The 27,915-nt window shown below is 41.8% G+C and overlaps 1 protein-coding gene across 2 annotated transcripts in view; it reads right to left on the bottom strand.

Annotated features, from left to right (window-relative positions):
* Positions 1–696: 696 nt before the first annotated feature.
* Positions 697–27,915, bottom strand: part of UBE2D1 (ubiquitin conjugating enzyme E2 D1) — a 39,517-nt gene continuing 12,298 nt past the window's right edge. Inside the window, exons 3-8 of one of the 2 annotated variants that reach the window (XM_043986879.1) lie at positions 13,983–14,046; positions 13,858–13,889; positions 10,727–10,804; positions 9,013–9,118; positions 4,560–4,653; positions 697–3,291 (exon numbers count right to left, since the gene is read on the bottom strand). In XM_043986879.1, coding sequence (XP_043842814.1) covers positions 3,246–3,291; positions 4,560–4,653; positions 9,013–9,118; positions 10,727–10,804; positions 13,858–13,889; positions 13,983–14,046 — 420 coding nt within the window. In that variant the 3' untranslated portion in view covers positions 697–3,245. The remainder of the gene's footprint in view (positions 3,292–4,559; positions 4,654–9,012; positions 9,119–10,726; positions 10,805–13,857; positions 13,890–13,982; positions 14,047–27,915) is intronic. The other variant, XM_043986877.1, reaches the window with a different exon arrangement.

Below are 27,915 nucleotides of genomic sequence, written 5' to 3'. Positions count from 1 at the left end.
TTTTCCCTTTTGTTCTGATTCTTCTTTTCACAACATGACTCTACTATATAATCTATATCAGATTGCTTACTATCTTGGGAAGGGGGGTTAAAGAAAATGAATGTTGAAAACTATCTTTACATGTAATTTGAAAAAATAAAATAAAACACTATTTTAAAAAATGTAATCTAAACAGTTGCCTGAAACTTATAAATAAATAATTAAAAAAAAAAAAGACTGGGGAGTTGAGACCCTCTAGAAGTAGGTTCCAACATCATATGGGTTTTTTTTTTGTTTTGTTTTATTTATTTATTTGTCTGTTTGTGGTTTTTTTGTTTATTTATGGTGAGGCAATTGGGGTTAAGTGACTTGCCCAGGGTCACACAGCTAGTAATTGTTAAGTGTCTGAGGCCGGATTTGAACTCGGGTCCTCCTGAATCCAGGGCCAGTGCTTTATCCATTGCGCCACTGAGCTGCCCCGCATCATATTGTTTCTATTTTTAAATTTTTTTTTTTTTTAGTGAGGCAATGGGGTTAAGTGACTTGCCCAGGGTCACACAGCTAGTAAGTGTTAAGTGTCTGAGGCCGGATTTGAACTCAGGTACTCCGGACTCCAGGGCCGGTGCTCTATCCACTGCGCCACCTAGCTGCCCCTCCATCATATTGTTTTTAAAAAAGGGGCCCTTGCACTTTAAAAGCTGCAGTTTGGAAGATGGATTGTGTGACCCATCATTATGCCACTGCTGGGCTGTGAATCCTTTTCAATGTGTCTCGATTCAGCAGACAGCTTGGTGACTTTTTTCTGTATGACCCAGAACTAGTAAAGCAAAGGAAGAGAATTTAATTGAGTAAAGCAAAGGAAAACACTATTTTGTCAAGTTTCAGAAACTTTAATGCAAGAAAAAAAAATGATACTTCCATAAATGAATGTCACAAAACAAAAGCTATAAGGATATTCCAGCCAACAAAGTCCTTTACTACCAAAGTAGATTAATTCTCCAACCCCAGTGAGGCCAAGAGTTTCTTCCAGCTACCTCAACCCCATTTCAAATTCAGTGAGGAAGTAGCCAAGAATATAAAGTATCTTTCAAATGACTCTACCATGAATACTCAAAGTATGAGGTGTTTGTTTTTTTTTTAAACAATCACATTTTAAGTTTCCATTTCACAATTCATTTAAATATTTTACATACATTTATAAAACACATGACATCTCTATTTTTTCATAAGCTTATTTGTGCTGTAACTTCCTATCCAGAAGATAGCCGACCGATTTAAATTACTGTCATAAACCCATCACAAATAGGTGTACATTTATAGAACCACTGCAATGCTACAGGAGAAATGACTGTGTTAAAGACATTAGGCGGTGAAAAAGAAAACAACACCAATAATAATAATAACAACAACAATAATAACAATAATAATAATAGCACCTTGGCGTAGGGGAAATAGCACTGGCCCTAGAATCAGAAGGCCTGGGTTCAAATTCTGGCTCTATCACTTCCTTACTGTGTGACCGTGTGCAAGTTGTCTGTCCCAGGGGAGCACTCACTACCACTTGGCCTGCTTCCCCTCATGGGCTTTGTCATGAGGGCCAAATGAGATTATGGATGCAGTGCTTTCAAAACTGTCACTCACTAGACAAATGTAAGTTATTACTATCTTTTAAAGTCAAATGATTAGAAAATTTATTTTCTTCAAAGGTTTCATTACGCAATAATGAAAGTTTGACACAAGTCAGTTTGGGGCTCTGAAGCAAGCTACTCACAAAAATAGACTCAAACATGCATGATTTTAGTGTCTTCTTAAAACTTCTATAGTAAAAAATCCGTTTAATTCAAAATTGAGAATCCATTTCTAAAATACTATATTAGTTAATTCTATGTTAAATATTGAGGATAAAATCAAAGGTAGATCTACTGAACAAACTTATTTTGAAAACATGCACCTGTAGACATATATTAAGTCTGACTAATTCATTAACTAGGCCTCATGTCTACAAGTGCTATCCTCAGGGTCCATCCCACAAGCCTGCCAGAACAGTGAAATCATCTTCGCTAAGAGATTCCTTCTGGTTCTTTGATAAACAAACAAACTGCTTCAACACCAGGATCCAGGACAGACCCACAATATTCTGAATTTTTCTCTATAGCAAGAGAGTTACAGGAATTATTTGTTAGTACGATGACTTCCTGTTACGGGGATGCTAATTTAACGTCAGACAAGATTTATACAGGAAATGTAAGGATAACAAATGAAAATTAAATACATGAACTCTGAATAAGGCAGACCTTATTTTCAAAATTTGGAGTACTCCTCATCAATAATTTGCATGCAAAACTATATACAATAGTCAGATCCTTTCTCATAGACCTAGTAATGAGTCTTGTTGTAAAAACAGGCATGACAAGTAGTAGAAAAAGCATTTTATTTATATGGAAAAAGCTACAGTAAGATCTGTAAAAGGTCCGTGAGAATATTATATTGCCCATACGTACGAAAAAAAATCAAATGTGAAAAGCAACAAATGAAAGTTACATATCGTCCTACTTAGCAGTGCAATTAGTTCACATTGCAATAAAATTAAGTCAAGTATGCAACAAAATCAAAACAAGTGTTTCTCCATAATCAGCATACTGAGAATTACAGTGTAAAAGATCATGTTAGGTTTTAAGAATCTGCAATCAGTCTACGGAATATCCTAAGCAAGAGAAGGAGGCGAAGCGTTTCATTCGTTTCATTACTAGCAGTTGTATTTTGTCAATACTGTGCACAGGAAGAAAATGTCTAATGAGTTGACTTACATGGTAAATAAAATATATTTAGTCTATACAGTAAAAAAATACAAATTATATAGTGAGCTAACAAAGAATGAAATCTGAATACAGATTTATAAAACTGACGACATCTTAGACAAACACATACAGTATCTCATGTAAAAACATCTAGTATCAGCAAAAATAATTTGGTTGCTTTACAACTGCACTGTGGATCTTGTAGGCTGAAGATGCAGATGTCCGAGTATCTTAAAAACCATAATAAATGTCTTTTGCAAAGCATACAAAAGGATAAATACTCTCATCACAGTCTTAAGGTTATTTTTGGAAGTTTGTTTTGTCTTGCTCCAGAAACACATTTAAAATGGGTAAAAATCAAAGGGTTTCAGGATACACTGGAACAGTAAACGGTGCTCGATTTACTTCTAATATTGAAAAAACCTAGAATTTACAGTACTCTGGGATATAGGAAAAAAATCTTCCAATTTACATTGCATATTTCTGAGTCCATTCTCTCGCATGTCTGTTGTATCTGTGGGGATACAAAAAAGTTACAGTGAAAACGTGAACATATGTTCAAAGGTTTTATAGGCAAATGTCCTTAAATAGATGCCTCCACAATGGAACAGCAGGGTCATAGCATTTGACTCATGGAGTTAAAAAATGGATCTGACTTCACAAAATTCAACCTTTAGTCTTTTCCAAGGCTAGATGGATTTTCCACTAACTTACTGTAAATCAGGATGTTAAGACACCAATGAAGAGAAAATAAAGAACTCACCTTCCAGAGAGAAATCAATCTGCTAGATTAGATTAGGCATATGAAAGCCTGGCTCTCTTAGGTCGGGAGTTGTCTGAAGCCTGACTGAGCAGTGTGAGGAGCACCAGCATCTAGGGCAGGCCTCTTACAACCCCTGAAAATATTGTGCCAAGGTGAAACAGCCTCACAAAAGAAGGTTAAGTTATTATTGGGGGGGGGGGGAGACCCACGGGAGGAAGTGCCCACAGACAGAGCATGCTTAATAATTCCTTGCTAACTTGAACCTTTCCTAAAGTGCATAATAGTAAATGGAAGGAAAAAACTATTTGTTCTATGAGATAGCTAACCTGATAGAGAGTGGAAGGAAGGAAGGAGAAGGATACTGGGGATAACAATGATGATGTAAGAGAGAGGAGACATCAATAAAAATCTATTTTAAAAACAGTTAAGGGAAGGGGTTAAAAAAAGGGGGGAGGGAAAGGGGAGCATAAGGACTTTGTTGTCCACTCCAACCCCTTCCTTTTACAGGATGAGGAGACAAGTTTTAGATCACAGTTGGCAGAATCAGGACTCAAACCCAGGGTTTCTGAAACCAAACCTCATGCCTTTTCTCCCCCTACCACAGTGCCTCACAAGGGCAGACCAATCAATAAATTTTGCATGACTTCACATATATAACTGATAGCAAATTGTTTGCTTTCTCAAGGAAGGTCAAAAAGGATGGAGAAAATTTAGAACTCAAATTTTTAAAAAAATGAACACTAAAAATTTTTTTACATGTAATTAGGAAAATTTAACAAAATAAAAAATATATTGGGGGAAAAGAATAGACCAAAGAGTACAAAGAGAAGAAGAGAAGGTTGCCTAGTAAAACTAGAAAAGGAATATGAAGAAGCAGATTCAAGCCATGAGCCAGTAGTTGCTTTCCTCAGTTTAATTTAATTAATTTAAATGCTTCTATAAAATCTTTCTTTTGTTTTATATTTGGCACATGGAACAGAAATGAACCCAACTCAAATCCAATGGTCATAAATACTTACTTTTCCTTGTCTGATTTATAGATCTGTGCAATATCTGGTACTAAGGGGTCGTCTGGATTCGGATCACAAAGTAGTGAACATATGGACAACAAAACTAGAAGGAAAGGAGAACACATCATCAGCCGCTTGTTGTTTCAAGGCAGTGGCACAGATTTTGCATCGAATGTTCAGAAGCTACAAACCACTAGCAAATGTCTATGGGAGTAATTTAAGGCAGCTACCTAATGTCTCATTTCTGTGTGGAATGAACAAGTGTTCGCTCATTTAGGGTTTTTAATGTCCCATGAAGTCTGTGTAATAAAGCTTGATGTCGATGACAACAATGAAGAGCAACACAGCCATTTGTCCCAGAACCAGCTCTACCAGAACTCTAGCCAACTAGATAGGCACCAGATGAGGAACGAGACATCATCAGACATCATCCACTATCATCATCCTTTTACGGGAGACACGGAGGTTCAGGCCGAGTGGCTCATCCTGGGTCCCACAGCTAATAGGTGGCAGAGGCGGGATTTCTTCCTGTTTTTTTTTTAATCCATTTCTCTAAATGTTACATAACTCTGCCTCTCTGAATGACCATGACCACCAAAGCTTTAAATGTCATTGAGAATTCAATTTATTTGGGAATGAGACATTATCTCAAGTAGCTACAACCTCCATAAGTCTTCTATAGAAGCACATTATCCTGAATATTGTCAATAATACCCCAAAATATCAAACAAACAAAAATCTTCAAATGATTGTTTCTCTTGCCCTCTCTGAGGACAAGGTCTATGTCACATTTCATCTCTGTATCCCTAGCACCTTAGCGTACACTTTGGTGCTAGCGCCTGGTACCCAGAGGACTTCTGATCCCCTCACATGGAGAACTCCCTCTGCCAACACAGATCTCCACTCCTTTGTAAATAAGCCCTGGGGGCTTGTTGGAGCCAGAGGGAAGCGAAATGCCCTGTCATACACGTTAGCGTCAGCAGTGGGATTGGAACCCACATCCCATTGGTGCTGAAGCCCAGTAGACAATCCACTACGTCAAGCCGCTGCATGCATCCAGAAGGAGCTTACTAAATATCTGCTACCTTGAACCCCAAACTCTAGAAGGGGTGTGCGTGTGCGTGTGTGTGTGTGTGTGTGTGTGTGTGTCAGAAAATATGCATTTCCTCATATTCTAAGTCTATCACCTGAATATCAATAGCCCAGGCCCAAGCGAATCTAACTGGGGACTGTCAGTCCAGACTTGGCCGGGCAGTCCATCATCTGGCTCACCCAGCTGCATTCTGGTTAAGTACAAAGGAGAAGAGCACTGACAAGCCCCTCACTGTCTCTCATGCAGTCAGTGAAATCCAGAGTCAATAACAAATATCTTGCCTATGTTTTCAACAACACGCCAAGTCTTTACCATGTGCATGGTCACATGATTGGCTTCATTTGGTATAGTGCCCAGATATTATCAGGAAGGACTCTACTCTCTGATGCCATGGGAGGAAGGGAGCAAAAGAGAAGGTGCAGGGGCACCTAGATGGTGCAGTGGATAGAGCACTGGCCCTGGAGTCAGGAGTACCTGAGTTCAAATCCTACCTCAGACACTTAACACTTACTGGCTGTGTGACCCTGGTCAAGTCACTTAACCCCAATTGCCTCACTAAAAAACAAACAAAAAAAGAGAAGGTGCCATTTCTTCCTCTGGCAGCACTCATCACATGCCTACATTTCTAAGAAAATGAAATCCCTCCCCTCATCTTCCCTTCTTCTACTTCCTCTTCCTGCATCCCCCCAAGTCCAAAGCAGATGATACACGACAGGGTGGGATCCGTTGGGAGGAAAGCGGGGTAATAAAGGTTGGTGTGCTAGAAGCCAGTGTCAGTTCCCTCTCCCACCTACCAAGACTCAAGTCACGTACAGTAAGTAAACTAAGCGAATAATTCTGGGATGTCACAAGAATGTTTTCCTTATATACAAGACTAGGCCTCAGAGATGCTCTATTTGCATCATATTTATGTGAAAATGGCCAGACCAAGAGTTTTAGGATTCAGAAAAAATAAAGTATTTAAACAAACAGAGTGAAATATTATGTTTAAAAAAAAAAAGGGGGTGGTGGTGCTGCTTCTTCTCTACCTGTTTCCAGTGACGGAAAAAGCTTCCCTTTGTCTCAAGGGCACCTTAAGAAGCAAATGAGAACGACAGGAGCATCACTATCATTTTGAAATCCAAAGGACAAAGTTTCCAGAGGCCAACGATGCTCAATATTCTTGAAATGGAGCCAGCAGTGTCAGAAGACAGGCTCTGGGCGGGCTGCCACCTCTTGTGTAAGTGTCCGCACTTAGCTATTTATGTAAAATGAGATGCATCTTACCACCAATCCAGGAAATGGGGCGTTTGTGTCAATCAAACTTTGATAAATAAGGCACTCAGTATCTGTATGGGAAGGTGGTGGTTGTTTTTTAAATAAGGACAGCAACAAACACTCGAACAATTTAGATGAAAAAATTTGCCCTTCTGCACTAAAGAAAACCTAGGACTAGGTGGTATGTGAAGCAGTCATGGCTGTGCATGCCCAGCAGTCATTTGATAGAAATGTTATTATCAGGCAACAACGTGAAAATAACACAAACACCAAGAGAGGGTTCTGGATTCCTTCTATGAGGGATGCAAGGATAACGGTTTTCTTGCATTTTCTGGCATTTTAGGGGTTGCCCTTTCTAACCCAAAGAGAATGCTCTACTACCAGTCAGGCTAGCCTGGGTTATGGAAGGCAAGGGTTCCTGTCCAATATGCCTAACCTCAGCAGGCCACAACAGAAACATCCCACTGCCAGAGAGTACACAGAATATGTTATAATTCTGACATACATAACACAAGGTAACTGGCTGGTAAAATGAGCATTTATAAATGCCAAGTAACCTATGAAAAGGCATCCTACACCTACCCAATGTAAGCCTAAACACCACTGGGTGTATGTGGGGGGGTGGGAGGAATCACTGATCAGGTGAACAATGTCAGAATGAAGCCTGGTTTGAAGGTTTCTAAACTGGAAAACACTGGTCAATTTGGTAATTTTGGGAGGGGGTTTTCTGTCTATATGTTGCTATTGTTGTTGTTTGTCCTTTGTTCTTTTTTTTTGGGGGGGGGGGGTTGAGGCAATTGGGGTTAAGTGACTTGCCCAGGGTCACACAGACAGTAAGTGTTAAGTGCCTGAGGCCGGATTTGAACTCAGGTCCTCCTGACTCCAGGGCCGGTGCTCTATCCACTGGACCACCTAGCAGCCCCTTTGTCCTTTGTTTTTGAAGAGGACCATGACATTGCAGTGATGTCAAGAATTGGATTTTTTAAGTGAGGGAGGGAGGTGCAAGATCATCAACCTTACTCTCTCCTCCAGAGCTATCTGGTTCCAGTGTCAAGATAAATATCAGGATGATGCAGACAGCCTCAGATGGTTAAGGCAATTGGAATTAAGTGACTTGCCCAAGGTAACACAGCTACTAAGTGTCTGAGGTGACATTTGAACTCAGGTCCTCCCAACTTCAGGGTCAGTGCTCTATCCACTGCACCATCTAGCCGACCCATCTATAGACTCAACAAACTGAAAAAGGAACAAATTATATCTTACTGTTAAGGTACATTTGCAGCATCTGTTCTGCTAATGAGCTGTTTAAGTTGGTAACTGCCATTGCTGCTGTTTGAAAATTAACAGCAGAAATCTAAACTAAGATACGCATTGTGCCTACACCAACCCTAAAGGTGAAAAGACAATTTTTCAAAAAATCCTCTATTGCTCTGACTTGGAGACTGATCATTTACAAGCTTGGTTTTTCAATCAGTCCCATCTGGACATTTTTTTCGTGATCAGTCAGGAACTTGCTTCTCACTTTAATAACACCAGTACTTCACACTAAAAGCTTGTCTGAGGACTGGCTGACTCACAGCAGCCTCTTCACAGCATCTATTTTTTGTTTTTTTCTTTTTTTGGTGAGGCAATTGGGGTTAAGTGACTTGCCCAGGGTCACACAGCTAATAAGTGTTAAGTATCTGAGGCCGGATTTGAACTCAGGTCCTCCTGAATCCAGGGCTGGTGCTCTAGCCACTGCGCCACCTAGCTCCTCCCACAGCATCTATTTTTAAAGGTAAAAACAAGGAGACACCGAACCAGAAAAACCTAGTCTTCTCAATGGTGTTTGTAATCAATGTAATTCCTCACCCCCACCCCAACACATCCTGCTCTGCAAAGTGCCCAGGCCTCTTATTTGGAGCGTCCCAGTCACTGTCTGGGTGCTAGAGAGAAGTTAGTCATAGGTAAGTTGGAAAGTGGAGGCTTCTGGCCTAGAACTGAAAGGCTGAAAGGAATTAGGACATAGCACCAGAGAGAAACCGAGGCTCTGGTCCCTAGATTCACTCATCAACCATTTGGTAATTTTCATCTTACTCTCCTCCAACTTCCTTAGCTTATAAATGAAGTTACCTTTTGATACAGTCAGAGCTGGTGACCACTGTGACCTCAGGATATCAAGACAAATACTTCCATTGCTATTTATGTTTGGGTGGTAGATTTTTGTTGTGAAAGCAATCTAAAGGGAAAAAAACAACAACAACCTAGTGATGAAAAAAACACAAACAGCGGAAGAGGAACACCAAAGTACCAACCAACACACTTGGGGATGAACTTTCTTTTATCTGAGTGATGTCCATAGAAAAATGTCCAGTGAAGGCACAGGCAGTTGAGGGTACTGATCAGACTAAGCGGAACCCAGCTAAATGGGGTTAAAACATCCACTTCTCCTCTTTTTCTGTCCCACTCCCTCTTCCCATTTTCTCCCTTTATTTCTTCTTCCATTTCCATTTCCCATGCCTTAGACTGATCAATATTAATTCTGTATACAGTAGGAGCTAAGAAGGCTGATGGCCAGAGCTTTGGGGGCCTTGGAGGAGGGGGGCAGGAAGGAGGAAAGTAGTCAGGAACCATGATTTCGTCAGTGTAGATAGGGAACTTCCAGCGTGTATATGTTCCCCTCCACCCCATAAGTATTCCTATAATCTTCTATCTTTCACAGTTCTGAGGCTAAGCCTTTTCAGTAATATCTGAGCAGAACCAAGAGAACATTGTACACAGTATCAACAACATCGGGTTATGTTCAACTGTGACAGACTTAACTCTTCTCAGCAATACATGATCTCAGCACTGATCCAAGACAATGCCAAGACTTATGGTGGAAAATGCTCTCCACATTCAGCAAAAGAACTAAGGAGTCTGAAAGCAGATTGAAGCATATTATTTTCAATTTTGTTGTTACTTTCTTGTTATTGTTCTCGTTAATTCTTTCTTATTTATTTATTTATTTTTTTTAACGGGGCAATGGGGTTAAGTGACTTGCCCAGGGTCACACAGCTAGTAAGTGTCAAGTGTCTGAGGCCGGATCTGAACTCAGGAACTCCTGAATCCAGGGCCGGTGCTTTATCCACTGCGCCACCTAGCCGCCCCTATTCTTTCTTTCTTTGTTCCCCCTTTTGTTCTGATTAATGTGGAAATAAGTTTAACATGATTGTAATGTTTAACCAGTATCAAATTCTTGCTGTCCACAGGAGGGGAAAGGGTAGGAGAAAAATCTGGAGCTCAAAAAAATATCCTTACATGTAACTGGAAAAATAATTAAAATAACTAAAAATAAAATTGATTTATATACTATGCAAATACACATCATCATTGACTTAAGACTTCTGAAAGTCAGATAACTGGCCCACAGAAACTCCAATAACTGAAGCAGCAAACACTGCTATATAGACATCAAGTAAGAAATGGTCCCTGTTTTTACCTGCACCAGTGCTATGAGGTAAGCAGTCCAAGAATCAGTTAGCCTATTTTACAAATGAAGAAACTGAGGCTTAGAATTTAAATGTCTTGTCCAAGGTCACACTGTTAGTAGTAGTCTCTGAGCCAGATTTCCCAACTCCAATTTCAGAATTCTTTCCACTATTATAACATACTCCCAAAGCTTGTTAAATATACTTTGTGACTGACGGCTGAATCAATAAATCAAACTCAGATATCACCTGCAACGGACCCAAGTTATAAAACTTGAATATGTTGGCTCTCATAATGCTGCTGACAAAACAGACAAGATTTCAAACTCCCAACATAGAAGATAAGGAAGAGTCATCAATTGAAAATGCATATTTACCTTTGGTGGCTTAAAAGGATAGTCTGTGGGAAAATGTACAGTGAGAAAGAAGACTCCACCTTGATATGCGCTGTCCGGCTGAAAGAAGAAAGCATGCATATCACCTTGGGATCACCACTTCTTCACAGTAAGCCACAAAATGGTAGGTATTTCCCCCACAGACTTTCTTTTATTTCTTTTTTTTTTTTGGAGGGGGTGGCTGGGCAATGAGGGTTAAGTGACTTACCCAGGGTCACACAGTTACTAAGTGTCAGCTGTCTGAGCCACATTTGAACTCAGGTCCTCCTGAATCCAGGGTCAGTGCTTTATCCACTGCGCCACCTAGCTGCCTGCCCCATAGACTATCAATATGAAAGAAGGGCTTGGTCCCACTCTTCATTCCAAATCATTTACCTTAAAAGGTATTTTTGTTTTGTTTTTTTTTTAATTAAAATGTATTTTCTTTTTCCAGATGTAAAAGGAAGATTTTTTTCCCCAAACACACAGACACCACAAAAATCTATCATATGACCAACACAAATAAATCTATTGGTGAGAACAGATTTGTGTGATACCCACAGAAATGGGCTGTGAGGAAAAAAAAATATTCTGCAGTGGTAATCAAGTGGAGAAAAAAGACTGGAGCAAATCTTTTCCTTTCATCTTTGTAAGCTCTGGTGAGTGGGGTGGGGATGGAACAGGGTCTCCCAAATGGAATAGAGTACAATGGATTAATGGGATCCCCCATCTGAGAGATGGGGAACGATGATTCAGAGCTATGCAGGGGACCTGCTCCTGGAAAAATAGCTAGAGGTCATGCTGAAATGGGACCCCATGTCTCTCTCTGAATTCTACCACTAGCACTCTTCCTACAAGAAAAGGCTGGAGTGAAATGGATCTTGTCACATCATCTAAATGTCCAGCTTCAGAGCTGGGGCCAGGGAGTTCAAACAAAACCACAGTTTATCAGTAAAAGGAGTGTCTTTCTCCAATCCCATAGGATGACGACTATCTTGGTGTGGTTTCCTTGCCAAATAAGTGAAAGTGCAAACCCTCCCTCACCTTTTCCATAGTTTAGGATTCACACAACATCATCAGTTTTCACAGCAATTATACAGTGGGCTTTAATATCTGGCACCAACCCTTTGATGTCATTTAACAACAGGAGAAAAAAAAAGAATAAGCTAATACAAGATTTAGTAGCACAGTACGCTGTGAGCTGCATAACCCTCCCATTTAGGAATCATTATTAGGCTGCTGAATTTGATAATAATGCCTCAGTAATCAACAAGGCTGCCAGGGATGCTCTTTCAATTGGGGTACGGACAGTATGGATTTGCAATGATTGACAACTTTGTTCTGGTTCATCAAGAGTAAGAGCTAAATTAATAAAAGGAATCCACAAAGTTTCAGTGACATCTCTCTGCTCTCCTCAGGTGAGTGAATGGTGTTCTAGGTGCTGTCCACCAGGAAGGGGTAAGAGCCCTGACACCTGGTGCTGCAAGTGAGACCCCTAAAGTAAGTTATGAACTGTGATTGTTCACGCAGCATGTTTTGATGGACCTCAAAATTCCAGTCCTCTAAATGCGCTAAATAGGTAACAAATAAAAATGACTTGTTCATTACTGAAAGACTATTTACTTTGGGGGGGGGGGCAGGGCAATGAGGGTTAAGTAACTTGCCCAGGGTCACACAGCTAGTAAGTGTCATGTTGTCTGAGGTCTAATTTGAACTCAGGTCCTCCTGAATCCAGGGCTGGTTCTCTATCCACTGGGCCACCTAGCTGCCCCTGAAAGACTATTTACTGAAATAATATATTTTATTACTCCCCTCTTAAAAAAAAAATAGAACAGTTCACTCTAAGTTGTCATTTTAGGAGAGGCAGTGTGGTAGAGTGGGAAGGGCAATGGCTGGCGGTCAAGGCCCAGAGGTCCTCAGCTCTTTGTTCACTAAGGAGCTCTAGGACTCTGGGGGCCATCGCTTCACAGCCCTGATCCTTCATTGTCTGGAAATAATGGGATGGCACTGGATGATGTGGAGAAGCCAAGAATGTCAGAGCACCCAGTATAACACTCCCATTTTACAAACAAGGAAACTGAGGCAGAGAGAAGCGAGCCGCTTATGGTAACACAAGAGCTCGGACCAGAATTCAGCTGGGGCTTCTGACTCCCAAGGCCACGGCTCTCTCGACTATATTTTGTCTATGGCCCTTCCCAGCTCTAACACTAGGATTCTATGATTAATTGGAAACACTCATCCTGGGTTAATTTCTTTTAAGTAATCACAGGATTTTAGAGCAAAAATAAAGTTTTAATTACTCACAACTGATTACATTTAGCTCATGGGGGTGGGGGGAGGGGGAGAGAGAGAGAGAGAGAATGAACAAGAACAAACAAGCGGGAGAGGAGAGGGAAGAATACAGCCAATAGAACTTATGCCAGAGCAGCCGTCACACACCCCCCAATCCTCACCCCCACCACCAGATTTAAACTGTTCAGGTTTTATTGCTTTCAAATAGAAAGACCTGCTAAGGGGATCCAGGTCAAAGAATCCTCTTGATCAAGAGTTATCATCATGAAAAGAAGCCTCTCATGAAATAGCTGTAAACTCTGGGTGCAGAGAAAAGTAATGTCAGCGAGATGCATATGCAATCATCTGCCTACATTAAGGGCAGGAAGAAATGAAATGACTCAACGCAAACTAGCCATGGCTAGCTGGAGAAATTCTGTTACTGGGTTAACTTGTTAATTTCTAAATTGTTATTTTTAAAACACGGACGATTGTACTTAGATCATCAAGAATTTTTTTTTAGGGGAAAAAGGTTAAGAAAGAAAAAGGAAAAAACAACCAAGTGCTGGCTAAGGACTGTAGCAATTTGTAATGAGAATGCTTCGTGATCAGTAATTTGGAGAATCAAAGAGATCGTGGCAATCTTTATCAGATTATTTACTAAGAATCCACAAGCCCTTTAGGATTAATCTGGTACTTAGAGAGAGGTGGGGTGGGGGAGCAGAGCATCTAACCTGGCCACTCCCTTTTACATGACTGGGTAGAGGAGGGGGAACTGGTTTAAGAGAATAGATCCTACGTAGGGATAAGAAAGCAGGTTGGCTCGGAGGGTAAAGGTTTATCTAAAGGAATCATATACTTACAGGTCCCATAATAGTTGCTTGCCAGTGGAACACTGAAACAGACAAAGGATTGTTTGAGTCATCAGCAAGTGTTCAGACCTTCAATACTAAGAGAAGCAAAAACCAAGCAATAGAGCAAAGCTTACAGTCATCTCCCACAGGTCCTGCTGAGCAGTGGGCAGGAGGGTCTCGCTGCAGATCACTTAACTCCTGTGGCAAAGTAGAAATATTTCAAGGTTAATTTTCTCCTTTTTTCCAGTGAAATATCCACAATTATCCTTCCAGACCCAGAATTCCAAATTCATTTAAAATCGCTATTTAGCCAAGGCCATGCAGAAGAGGCACAAGAAAGGAGAAATAACTGCCTCTTTCCAAGAAATTTAAAGAGATCACGTCGTTGCTTATCATGCCCTTACTCCCTTATCAACAATAAACATTTATTCATCAACTCCTAGGTGCAGACTTCAGGGCTAGAGTCAGGGATTCAAAGACACATAAAACATGGACCTGGTCTTCAAGGGGTTTGCAATCTAAATGGGGAAAGATGAGGAAAAAAGACGCGCGCATTTTAAAAAGACAAACTTCACAAGGAATCAGGGACCACGGAAGGTGAGGGGAGTGTAAGATTTAAATTGGGCCTTTAAGAAATCCTATGACCTAAATAAAGATGAGTAAGGGCATGCCAGGCAGGAAGAATAATTAGCCTAGAGGCCGAAGTCAAGATACGGGTTTAAGGAACAATGATCAGATAACTTGGTTGGACAAGAAAATTCTAGTAAGGCAGCATTTCCCAAACTTGTGTGTTGTGGGAGCCATAACTATCAATCTGAGGTGCCAGGGGAATCCACAAAAGACCTGGAGATTCACTGGAGGGTTGGGGACATTTTCCCACAAACTAAACAGAACTAACCCTATTTTCATCCTTTCCCCCACTGCCAAATAGCACAGATTTTATTTTTAAAAATGTTCAGGGAACAATGTTGCTGGCAGAGTTTCGTTACAGAAGCCCGACCAGTCACATCTCCTGGAATGCCAGGGCTCTGAGCAACACACTTTGGGCAACGTCGGAAAAGAGCGGTAACTAAAGCTGGCAAGCTGTGGGAGTGCTGGGAGACTGCAAGGGGGGGTGGAGGGGATAAGGGCTGGGAATGGAACTGTCATGTGATCCTTGGCACAAACAACCTTTGGAGGCATCCTCTTGTCTCCCTGTGGCATCCACAGTAGAGTTGTTGGGCCTCTGAGTCTATGTCCACCCAAGCTCCCTCCATCCCACAGCATATGACAATGGTGACAACCTTCTCCCCCAGGATACCCTCTCATCCATCTCTGGGTTTTTACAACTCTCTTCATTCTCCCCCCAGCGGTCGGTCGGCCCACTCCTCAGATTCCTTTGCTGGATCTTTATGCATGCCACACCCACTAATTCTGTACGTCTGTCCCCCCAGGCTCAGTCCTGGGCTCCCGGCTCTTTCCAGACTATGTCACTCGGTGATCTCATCAACTCCCAAGGGTTCAATTATTATCTTGCTGCTGCTGCTGCCTCCCAGATCTATTTATGCAGCCCTACCTTCTCTCCTGAGCTCCAGCTCAGCATCACCTGCTGCCTAGTGGACAGCTAAACTGTCCCCAGCTTAGGCATCTCAGACTCAACATGTCCAAAAGACATCTCCATTCTTTCACCCCAAACCCTCACCAGGGCACCACCGGCGTCCTTCCAGTCACCCAGCTTAACAACCACCTCATGATTATCTCCTACTCCCCTCTGCCACCTATCCAGTGAGCTTCTAAGTCTGGTCGGTTTCTTTTTCCAGAATGTGGCCTCTTCTCTACATTTACAGTCAGCCTCCTAACTGCAGGCCCTCATCAACTTTCACCTGGACCAAGCAATTACAGCCTTCTCATTGGCCGGCCTGCTTCAAGTCTCTTCCCATTCCTGTGTATTCTCTGCACTGCTAAGTGAGGGTCCCAATCAGTAAACTCCATTTCTGTTGGTTTGGCATTTCATGTTCTGCACAACCCTATCCCTTCCTCTATTCCCACACACGTTACACACAGTTTAACTATACTGGCCCACTGGCAGTTCTTCATCCCCGAGTCTCTGCCTCTAGTTTCAGTGCTATCGAGCTGGTCGTCCACCAGGCTCTCCTATCCAACCTCCAATCTTAGAAGCCTCGGCTTCTTTTAAGACTTAGCTCAAGGGGGGCAGCGAGATGGCGCAGTGGATAAAGTGCCCGCCTTGGGTTCAGGAGGACCTGAGTTCAAATCCGACCTCAGACACTTGACACTTACTACTGTGTGACCCTGGGCAAGTCACCTAACCCTCGCTGCCCATTGCCCTTAAAAAAAAAAAAAGACTCAGCTCAAAGCAGCTCCTCCTCCAGAAAGCTTTTCTCATAGTACTCCCCAGTGGTCATTGCCTTCCCCTCTAAGCCCACCATCCATCTACTCTACATTGATGTTTCATGTTGGTCTCCACAGGAGGGGAAGAATTGCCTTTTATTCTTTTGACTCCTAATGCCTGGCATAGGAAGCATGTAACCACCTTCTGCAACAGACTTTCTCATCACCCACCTACTCACTTCTCAACACTTCCCAACTTGGCTAAAAGATAACCATTATTCTACTGAAACTGCTCTTCCCAAAGTCCCCAATTGACTGCCATCAATTAAATGCTTTCTCAAAGATATATGGTTAGTTAGAGCTGGAAGGGGAACCTTACAAGTCATCCAGTCCAAAGGAAGAAAACAAGTCAGAAAGATGAAGCAGGCCCAAGGTCACACAGCCAGTGAGGGGCCATGTCCACGCTGATCTTTCTGTACCACACAGCACTGCTGTCCATCTCCCACAGGCCTCCTCTGGGACATTCTCCTCCCAAACACTGAACTCTCCTAGTTTCCTTCCTCTCATTCTGACCTCTCCTTTAGCTTCTCTGCCTGATCAACCCTTACTGCCAGCACTGTTCAAGGTTCTGATCCTGCTGCCCAAACACAGCTCTAGCTCAATCTCCTTCCCTGCTGGCCTCCAGACTGACTGTTCTAATTGCCAAGTAGTAACTCAACAAGCCCTCCCCCCACCCAGCCTGCCCCCAATCTTTTCCAATCCTTCTGACATCTTTATTTCTCTTATTAGCACAAAAAACTAAGTGTCATCGTTGGCTACTTCTCCTGCTTGGTAAGCTCTGTCAGTCTCTCACATTCATCCCCCTCCTTTCGATTCTTCATCCCTCCCTCATCTAGAACCTTGCAATGGTCTCCTACCCCATCTCCCTCTCTCTAGTCTGTCCGCACTCCAACCAATCTTTCAAACCTCAATCGAACTTATTTTCCTACTACACAGATCTGCTTATGCCACTCTACCCTTGTTAAAATGGCAATTGCTCTCCATTGCCTACTGAAAAAAACCCAAACACCTTAGCCTTGCATTCCCAGGATCACTTATATAAAGCTGGAAGGGACCCCAAAAGTCATCTAGTCCAAACCCTTCATTAGATTGAAAAACTGAGGCACAAAGAGGTCGTGAGAAACAAGGTCTCACATGCAGCAAGTGACTGTGGCAGGATTCGCATCTGGTTCATTCAACTCCAAACCCATTCCTTCTTTCACTCCATATCCCCCACCTCTCATTCAAATCCCTCCAGAATCGTTTCACTACTTCCCTTCGATATTCTAAGAACATACTTTGAGCTGCCATTTTGATAGTTCCTGAAAGCCTAGAGAAAGTGGCAGCTGCCTTCCCTGATCCCTCCCAGTGCAATATGGACTTTCTTCCTCTGCTTTGAACTCTTCAAAATTGAAAGGTTTTCTTTTCTATTTGGTCTTGGAGTTCTTTAAGCACATCTCCTCTCCATGGGATAGTTAACTTCTTGAAGGAAAAAAATAATCATTATCTTATTCTGTTGGGGGGGGGGGGAAGGGAACTTGTTTTAAAAGACTGACTAAAGTGTTTAAAAGACAGGTATAAAAAAAGCAAAGGCAGGTCACTGAGAATGAATACAAAAGAGTGGGAGGTTCTCTATAAGATACCAGGATACAAGAGATATCAGATCGCCTGAAGTGCACAGAAGGAGCAGAGGCTTGTGCTGAATTCTAAGAACAACAAAAAGGGCTTTTTAAAGCAATGTTCTGAGATATGAGAAAGATCAAAGGCTATAAAGGATCACTGCTTCTGATAGATGAAATAATAAAATGATGGAGAAAAAGCCAGAGAGACTGCAGGGTAACAGACACAAGGCTGAAAGAAATAGCTACCACAGAGGATGAGAGTCAAAACTCTGAAGGATTGAGACTGTAACAGGTTCAAACTCTGGGCCCAATCAAGTGAGATGGAATCGAGTAGTGAAGTCATACCCTTGGATTTTAGAAAATCAGTTTTCCAAATATAAAATGCCAAAGGGGAGGCTCTACCCCAACTGATGTGAAAAAGATCTGGGAGTATTAGTACACCACAAGTCAACAATGTCAAATGTAATCCAAGAAAGCTAATGTTATCCTAAGTTGCAATGAAAGGTCTGGTGTCCAGACCCAGGAAAATGTCAGTCCTACTTGTATCCTGCACTGGTTGAAGCACATCTGGTGTACCATGTTCTGTTTGGGGTGCCACATCTTAGGATGAACACTGATAATCTAGGAGGGCTAATGGGATGGCAAAAATTCTTAAAATCATGACCCACAGGGATGAGTTCAAAGAAATAGAAATATCTAGTCAGAAGGTAAGACTTAAGGGAAATAATATTAGGCTTCAGGTTGAAAGGCTGGCACAAGGAAGAGGGAATGCACTTGCTTACTAAAAGTAATGGAAGCTGGAGGAGAAAACTTTAGTCTTGATAGAAGCAGAAATAGCTTAACAATCAATATTAGCGGAATCCGGAAGAAGGTTCTCCTCCAATGGCTGTCTTTAAGCCACAGCTGGATGACCATTTGTCAGGCAGATTATGGAGGAGATTCTCATTGGAAGAGGCACCTTCTGACTTTGCTATTCAGTGTTTCCATAACCAGGGCAGAGCACACTTGCATCACCAACTCCCTCGTCCTGGACAAAGGCTCCAATAACAGAATCAGCTTCCCTGCCCCCCATCCTCTCTCTTTACACGTGGATGCTCTTTCTTAAAAGTGATGGGGACTGGGGCTGCTGAGCTTTAGGGGTGAGGGGGGCATGGCAGCTGTTTTCAGGCTGTTATGGAGAAAAGAAATGATTGTTCTGGCGGCCCCAAACAACCGAACTAGAAGCAAAAACTGAAAGGTGCAAAGCAAATTTGAACTTGAAGGAGAAACTCAGCAATTGGTGCCACCTGTAGTTCAAGGTCTATCTTGAGGGATGGGGTGGAAGGCACCCACTTCTTCGTTATCTCACAGACAGCATTATTGTTCAGGTGGGGAGTTTCACTCGGCAGCCTCAAAGGCCCCTTCCAACCTAAGACTCTGGGACTCTATGATTCTCAAGTGCTTCATTTTTTTCTGTTTTGTAGCCCAAGAAGAATGAAAGTCTCATTACCATTAGGTTGGTAACAACAACATTGGGAAGAGAATATCTGACTGCCCTCAATTATGTCAAGCCATCAGGCTCAGCTAAACTACACAACGAGGTACCAAAATCAATTGTTGATATGGTTGCTGGGCCATTCCTAGTCATTTTGAAAAACTGTGCTCAATATGAAATCGAAAACTTTTGCATGAATAAAATAAATGCAGTTAGGATAAGAAGGGAAACTGAACAAGGGAAAAGAATCTTTGTATCAAGTGTCTCTGACAAGAGCATGATATTCAAGATCTACAAAGAATTAACACAAATACACAATGGATAACTGGCAAAAGGATTGGTACAGTTCTCAATGGATGGATGGCAAATCACTGATCAAGAAAGACTGTTCCACAAATCAAAACATTGCTGAGATTTCATCTCACATCCCACAAATTAAAAGAAGATGAAAAGATGGAAATGGACAATACTGAAAGAAAGACCTAGTAGAGATATCATTGTTGTTGTAGGGGAAGGAAATTGGTATGAGCAATCTGAGAAGCAATCTGGATACTTGCTGAATAAGTTACTAAATAAAATGTCTATACTTTAGACTTGGAAATTCCAACAGTAGGCAAATATTCCCAGAAGGTCACAGACAGATATAGATGTAGAAGGCAAAACTAAATATTCACTGTAGCCCTTTTGGGGGTGCTAACAAGGAACTGGAAATAAAGTATATACTTATCACTTGGAGAAAGGCCTAATACGTGAATGCAATGGACTGTCATGCAAAGAAAAACAACAAACAGGAATGATTCAGAGAAACTCAGATCTACCTGACCTGATATAGAGTGAAGGCAGCAGAATGAGGAAAGCACTATGACAATATAAATGAAAATAATAAGATGAGGGGCAGCTAGGTGGTGCAGTGGATAGAGCACCAGCCCTGGATTCAGGAGGACCTGAGTTCAAATCTGGCCTCAGACACTTGACACTTACTAGCTGTGTGACCCTGGGCAAGTCACTTAACCCTCATTGCCCCACTAAAAAAAGAAAAAGAAAATGAAAATGAAAAGAATAAGGGGCAGCTAGGTGGACCAGTGGATAGAGCACCAGCTCTGGATTCAGGAGGACCTGAGTTCAAATCTGGCCTCAGACACTTAACACTTACCAGCTGTGTGACCCTGGGCAAGTCACTTAACCCCAATTGCCCAGCAAAAAAAAAAAAAAATTTTAAATTAAAGAAAATAATAAGATGAAACCGATCCTTGTGTGATTATAATAGCCCTAGAGAAAAATGGAGAAAATTCACCTCCCTCCTTTTATTGTAAAGGCAGAAAAGATGGGTGGGAAATACTGTATACACTGTCAGACATAGCCTATGGGTTACTTGGGTTTGCTGAACATTTTTCATCTCTTCAAAGGGAAGATACCACGAGTGAATGAGGAAGGGAGATCAATTATATTTGTAAATGAATATGCTGTAAAATTAAAAGACATCAAGAAAAAAAGGCAATGAACAGGGAGAGGTGCCAAGACTTACATCAGTTTTCTGGAAAACAACAACAAAGCACATGGGCAGACTCTTTAAACTACAGGCCTGAGGAAGCTAGATTGACAAAATTTTTTAAAGTACTATTAAAAGGGAAGTGATGGGGGCAGCTAGATGGCGCAGTGGATAGAGCACTGGCCCTGGATTCAGGGAGTACCTGGGCTCAAATCCGGCCTCAGACATTTAACACTTACTAGCTGTGACCCTGGGCAAGTCACTTAACCCTAATTGCCTCACTAAAAAAAATAAATAAAAGGGAAGTGATGGGGCAGCTAAGGTGGCGCAGTAGATAAAAAAAAAAGGGAAGTGATCACTAGGACCCACCATTAGTTAACCGGGAACAAGACACTGCAGAGTAACTTCATTTTCTTTTTTAGCAGGGAAGGGGTTACTAACCTAGTGAATGCTAGAAACACAGTCTATGTTGATTTCAGCAAGCCATCTGAAAAATTCTCCTACAAGAGCCTTACAGGCAACAAGGAAGGATGGGATGGGGCAGGAGAGTTTGGTAGGCTACAGCTGGCTGGCCAAATCCTAAGAGTACTGATGATGGGTTAGAGATCAGCCTGGAGAGAGGCCTCGGGGAAGTTAGTCCCATCTAGTTCAACATTTGGTTCCTTGGCTTGGATGGAAGGAGATAAGATGTTTCCCCAAACCTGGGAGGGATAGTTAATACCTAAGATGACAGAACTGAGAACCAGAAATAGCTCAGCAGGCTGGAACTTATGTGAGCTGAATCTAATATTAAACTTTGTAGAGTCCAATGTAAAATCTTCCAGTTGGTTTAAAAAACTCAAATTGCACAGGCCCAACACGGCACCAACAGGGCCAGATGATCAATTGATCATGTGAAAAGGGCCTCAAAATGTTAGTGGGTCATGTGGGTCTGAGGCCTAGAGCTGGAGGGGCTTCATAGGCCACGGAATCCAAGCCAACCAAGCCTCTCCCTTTAGTGCTGGTTACAACGGCTACAAACTCAGTGTCACTCTGCACGGCCGGCTGGTCCACCAAACCAAGAGGCCCCCACAAGGAGGGCAGCTGGTTGTAATCCTGCTGGACACTCGCTGTCTGCCACCTCTGGGGTGCCACGCGTGCGTGCGTGTGCGTGTGTTGTCTATGCAAAGACACTAACAGACTAGAGCAAGGCTAGAGAAGAGTCATCAGATGACACTGGTGCTTCGGCTGATTCAGAGGCTCTGGGGGTCTCCTTCTCTGGTGATGACTTCCTGAGACTGGATCTGTGTCAGGGTGACTGTGGGGTTGGGCCCGACTCCTGTATCAGCATAGCAGCTCCCTCCTTCTGACCTTCCAAGCCGTTCTTGGTTAGAAGATGATTTCAGCACATTCTTCTGTGAGTTTTGCTGCTCCGGGCATTTTCCTATGGCATTATTTGGATGTTCTTTGGAGTGATCGTGAGAAGAGTCATCAGAATGGAAAGTGAACCCAAAAGCAGGCCCCATGAATAGCCAATGGAGGGAATGGGAAGGCTGGGCCAAGCCAGGAGGACTGGAGCGTGAGTGCGGTTTTCCAGGACATGTAAACCTGGCTCAGGAGGAAAAGCCTCCCAACAAGGACAGTTGTCAGTGCTGAAAACTATCTTTACATGTAACTGGAAAACACAATCCTATTTCCAGACACCGACAGCTGTCCCAACTTAGAGCGGCCTTTCTATAGGGGGATCCATGAGACCACATGTCAGGGGTGAGATCTGAGGCTCCTCCAGTGATCTCTATCTTCTTCGGAGTCTGACAACGTGCTCTGTTCACAGATGTTAGTGTTTGTCCAGTGCATGCACTATCTCCCCACCCCCCGCCGATCCACTTTCCTCCTCAAGCCAAATGAAAAGCTGCCATGTGAACACACAACTTGTCCTCATGTGATCTAGGACTTGAGGCCAGAGATAAGAGTCAATCATTAGAGGCGAGGCTACTCAAAGACTGGTCTTCAAAGGCCAATCTGTGTCCTGCTCTCTCACTACCACCTACCTCTCTTCACATTCTGCAGGAGAAATCCAGGAGACACCCACAGGTAGGGAGCCTTTCTGGAGTCTTAGGGCCACAGTTTGAATCGTCTGCTCCAGATCATGCATCTTAAAACATCTTTATTAAACACAGCAGAAGCAGGCACATTCATTTTGGCCCACGCAGCCAGGGAAGCATCACATTTTGATTTGGAGGAAGTGATTGGAAAAAGAAGGGTAAAAATGAGCTCAGTTGACTTAGGATAATTATTTTTAAAATAAGGATATTCAGACCACAGGACTAAGGGCCAGCAAAAAGCTCAAAGGCCATCTAGTCCAATCCCTGTAGAAGCACCTCCCCCTCCTCCCCACCACACACCCATTTTACAGAAGAGGAAAGATTTGTCCAAGGTCACGGTGACAGATAATAAGGAGCTGAGCCTGGACTCAAATCTGAGGCTTCTGACTCTGACTCCGGTGTTCTCTCTCTCTGTTATAAAAGCTGCCTGTGTAATAGGAAAGGTTAACATTTGGCAAGCAGTATTATAAGAGAGCTCATTTATGTTATTTTACGGCCCTTTAAAGAGTGACTTTATCAAATGATACAATCTAAAGCAGGGAAACCATTTCAAAAGCCAGGCTACAAAATGGACCTTCTTTCAAGAAGACTAGCAAGCAATTACAAGTATCATTCCAACACAAATTTTGGAATTTGGAGAAGAGCCAAATTCAATCTGGAAACATAAGTAATAAAAATTAGTCATCTCCTTATGAAACTTCAAGAGAAACCACACCAATTGTTCCCTTCCACTTGCCACCTTTCCTCCTTGGGCACTTAAACTTCCCGGGCCTCAGTTTCCTCATCTGTAAAATGAGAAAGTCAGACTGGATGGATGGCCTGGGGATCTCTCCCAGCTCTGATTCAACTGTGGCCCACAGCTACTACAAGGGCTCCTCAAATCCAGACTTACATCCAACTGGCATTTGGAGCTTCATTTAGAACCAACAAAAATGCCAAATGGATGCTACTATCATGAGTAAAGGAGGGGGTGACCGCTGAACATTTTTTTCTGGTGAGGCAATTGGGGTTAAGTGACTTGCCCAGGGTCACAGAGCTAGTAAGTGTAAAGAGTCTGAACCCAGATTTGAACTTGGCTCCTCCTAACTGCAGGGCCTCTACCCACTGTATCACCTACCCCTAAATACTTAAAAAAAGATATTCTGGGTTTGTAACATACTGCTTTCTCTTCATTCTCAAGCCAAGTAGGCTAATCCTGGGAGCTCAGCATCTAACTCAAGAGGTGGGTGGCATGGTTCATATCACTAGTTCTCTGGGAATCATGGTTAGTCAATGCACTGATCAGAACTCTTTAATAATATGTAGGATTATACCTAGATAATAAGAACCCCTAACATTAATGTAGTGCTTTAAGGTTTGCAAAGCAGATCGCACATTAACTCATTTGATCCTTACTACAACCTTGTGAGATAGGTGGTGTTATTATTCCTGTTATACTAATAAGAAAGCTAAAATCCAACCTGGTCAAGGACCCACAGCTGGGGCCAAATTGGAAGTTGTCTGCCTGAATTCAATATCACCCTATCCCCTGTGCCACCTCACAACCTTAAAATCTCTCAAAATGAGAATGTTACTATAGATAGATAGAGACCCAAAACAAAAACAAAAACCACCAAAAAAGAATGCTTAGATAGATAGAGTTTTCCTGCTTCTACTCATTTCACTCTGTATCATTTTGTGATAAAATAATGGAATTTGGCAGACACCCAGGGGCCCCACCTGATTGATTTAGCATTGTTTGAACTGGGTGAGAATGAGAAACTAAGTACCTAATTAAGGATGATTGGATGGGGGCCACACCTGGCTGCCCTGAGTGACTTTCAACCAACCAGCTTGAAGGACCTCCCTTTTGGGGGTGGGAAAGAGGAAGAGGAAGTGAATGCTGGCTCAGAGAAGCACTCTTTTTTTGTTGAGGAACCAGCATGGAGGCAGATGGAGAACAGGAGGGCCCCTCTTAGTCGTTTGGACACCAGCGTGGTGGTGAGAGATTTCACATGGGCTGCTAGAAAAGGAAACTGCTTTCTTTCTCTCTGGCTATACTTAATTAGATCTGAGCTAGGATTTCCATGCTATAAGGAATCTGTTCTCAATCTCTCTTCACTAACTTATAATATATATATATATATATTTTTTAATACATCTTTAAAAGTTTAAACTCTTGTTGAATTTATCAGTGATTTCAGCCAGCTTCCCCCCCAAGACTGGGGGGAGGGCACAGATTAAAACCCAAAATTTAGATTTTAAAGAACACAATTTCAGACAAATTTTCTCTGGTTTCTCCGACCCCATTCCTTTCATCATTTCTTACTTCATAATAGTGTTTCATGACATTAACAGTTAGGATTTATATACCACTTTAAGTTTGCAATGTGATTTACAAATATTATCTGATTTTATCTTCACGAGTCTGACAGGGAGGTATAATTATTACCCCCAAATGCACAGAGGAAACTGAGGCATACAGCTAGTAAGTGTGAGGCTTGATTTGAATTCAGGTTTTCCTGACTCCAGTCCTAGTGCTCCAACCATCCAGTGGGTTACCTAGCTAACATATCATATGCTAATTTATTCACTCATTTCCCAAATGAAAGGCATCCCTTTTTGGTTTCCCATTCTTAGCCACTACAAAAAGAGCTGCTGGAAATTGTTTTGTTCATTTGAGTTCTTTTCCTTTCTTTGATCTTTTTGAGATTCAAGTACTGGTATTACTGAGTCAAAAGCAACTGTTTCAACAACCCAAGTGACTCTTCTGAAACTTAAGAAAAAAAATCAATGATAAAAATTGTTATAAAGGACATTAATGTTTAAGTTATGAGCAATAGAGAACAACATGAGCCTGGAAAGCCAAATTCTTTTTTTTTTTTTAAGTGAGGCAATTGGGGTTAAGTGACTTGCCCAGGGTCACACAGCTAGTAAGTGTTAAGTGTTAAGTGTCTGAGACAGATTTGAACTCAGGTCTTCCTAACTCCAAGGCCGGTGCTCTTTCTACTGTGCTACTTAGCTGCCCCAAAAGCCAAATTCTTAAAAGGGATTTCAATTCCTACCTTATTCCTCTTAACTCATGGCCTTGTCATTTTGGACAAGTCCATTTTCTGTTACAAAAGCCATTGCTGCAAAGTGATGGTTTCTCCTTCCCTCTTATTCACAAAAACAGCAAAATCTCATTACGGAAAGTTGTGTACAAAAATAAAAACAAGAATAAACTTCTTAAATGCAACTCAAAAGGGTATCACTCTGCTACTCATAGCAGCAAGACAACAGGGGTGGTGTTTCAGTCCTTTGGTCAAACTATAAATATTTCTTTTAAACTAGGTCACACTTCCAATTCTATTAAAAAGAGAAGGAAATGAGCTATTATGATTTGATCCCAAATGTCACAAGCATAAAAGACCACACATATATCATACCCTAGAAAGGGACTGTTCTTTACACAAGACACACCCTGGAGATTGGGCATTTTACTTGGGAGATTTGCCATTCTCTGACATTGACCAATTTGAGGAAGGGAAGGGTGATGGGTAGCGTAACAGTGGGAAATGAATAAGACAGAAGGGGTCAAGAACCAAGTCTTTGTGACATTATGCCCCTTTGAGGAAAGCCCCAAATGAGAGGAGGGTGAGTTGGCAGTTGATTTGCAACACATAATGTCATGTCATATAAGGCTATATATTGGCACCTTTGACCTACAGAACCAATCTCATCATTCAATGGGCTTGCTACTTTACAAATACTGAAATATACCTAACTGGCAAATTTAATTATAATTTACTGATATTTATTTACATATTTCATAAATATAATTTGTTGTTAATAAATTATAATGCAAATATACCTAATTGACTGTCCATAATTTTCATGTAAAATCCCCAGAAAGCTTCCATCCACCCAAGAACTATTAGTAAAACCATGAGCATGCAGCATCTCACAAAGTCAATCATAAATATTGCTGATTACTAAGGACTTTTCAATCATGCGAAAGAGATTTGCTTTATATCTTTTCTTTAACAAGCCCTCTCTTCCCACCAAGTAAACTTAAGGAAAAAAACAAAAACAAAAAGGAATGACCACCAATCACCCAACACTAAGTACTCACTGTACGCCAGCCACTTTGCTGAATGATGGGGACACAAGGACAGGAAAAAAAAAAAGCTAAAAAGTCTCCACCCTCAAGAAGCTTATATTCTAACTGGGGGTGGCGTGGAGGTCAATATACATATGTAGGTTTATACAAATCCAGCCGGAATTACACACAAATATGTAAAAGCACACTGGCACACAAAAGTATCTGTGCTGCCAATTAAACCATTACTCAATCCCTTTTCCAAGGATATTGAGAGAGACTTGTATCCAAAATTTAAAGATAGCACATGAGTGGTGGTTAAGGAAGAGCCCGTATAGTAATGTTCAGTTTACAAGGGCCGACAAAAAATCAAAAAGAAACAAAATAGAGTCAACACAGCCGTAACATTTCCAAGGCTCTCTGTATCAACCTCACATAATAAAAATGCTAGCAAGAGGGCCCAGGCTGAATCTGAAACTGCACACACAGCATTATTTACGAGTCACACAAAATGCCAAGTGTTTTACGTTGAACCAATCTACACATTGTCTCTGCCCCTGAGGAACTTAAAATCTAAAAGTAGACAAGGTAAACTAATACAAAGCAGGTAATCAAATAAATGGGGATCGAGCTGGGCCTGAGACTGAAGAAATTGCCAAGCTCTCAGAAGTCTGGCAACAGTTTAAAGGTGGGTGGTGGAGGTTCATGTTATTTTTATTAACATGTTATGAAATTGTCTTTAACTATCACCCACCCTCCAAGGCTCAGGTGTGATGGAATCCAACAAACTGTGCAAATTAACAACAACAAAGAATCTCCTAAATGCCCCCTTTTGTTATTTCTTGGCCTCGAGATTTTCTGACGACTTAAATCTCAATATTCCATACAAAGTAAAGGACTAGTGTCTGTGTCAGCAGTGATGTTTAGAGAACTAATTTAATTTCAACTCAGAGCCACAAAGACCAAAACCG

This window comes from Dromiciops gliroides, chromosome 2 (genome assembly GCF_019393635.1).
Source record: "Dromiciops gliroides isolate mDroGli1 chromosome 2, mDroGli1.pri, whole genome shotgun sequence".
Lineage (NCBI taxonomy): Eukaryota > Metazoa > Chordata > Mammalia > Microbiotheria > Microbiotheriidae > Dromiciops > Dromiciops gliroides.
Note: the sequence above shows the minus strand (reverse complement) of the source record. Positions and strands in the feature narration are given on the sequence as shown.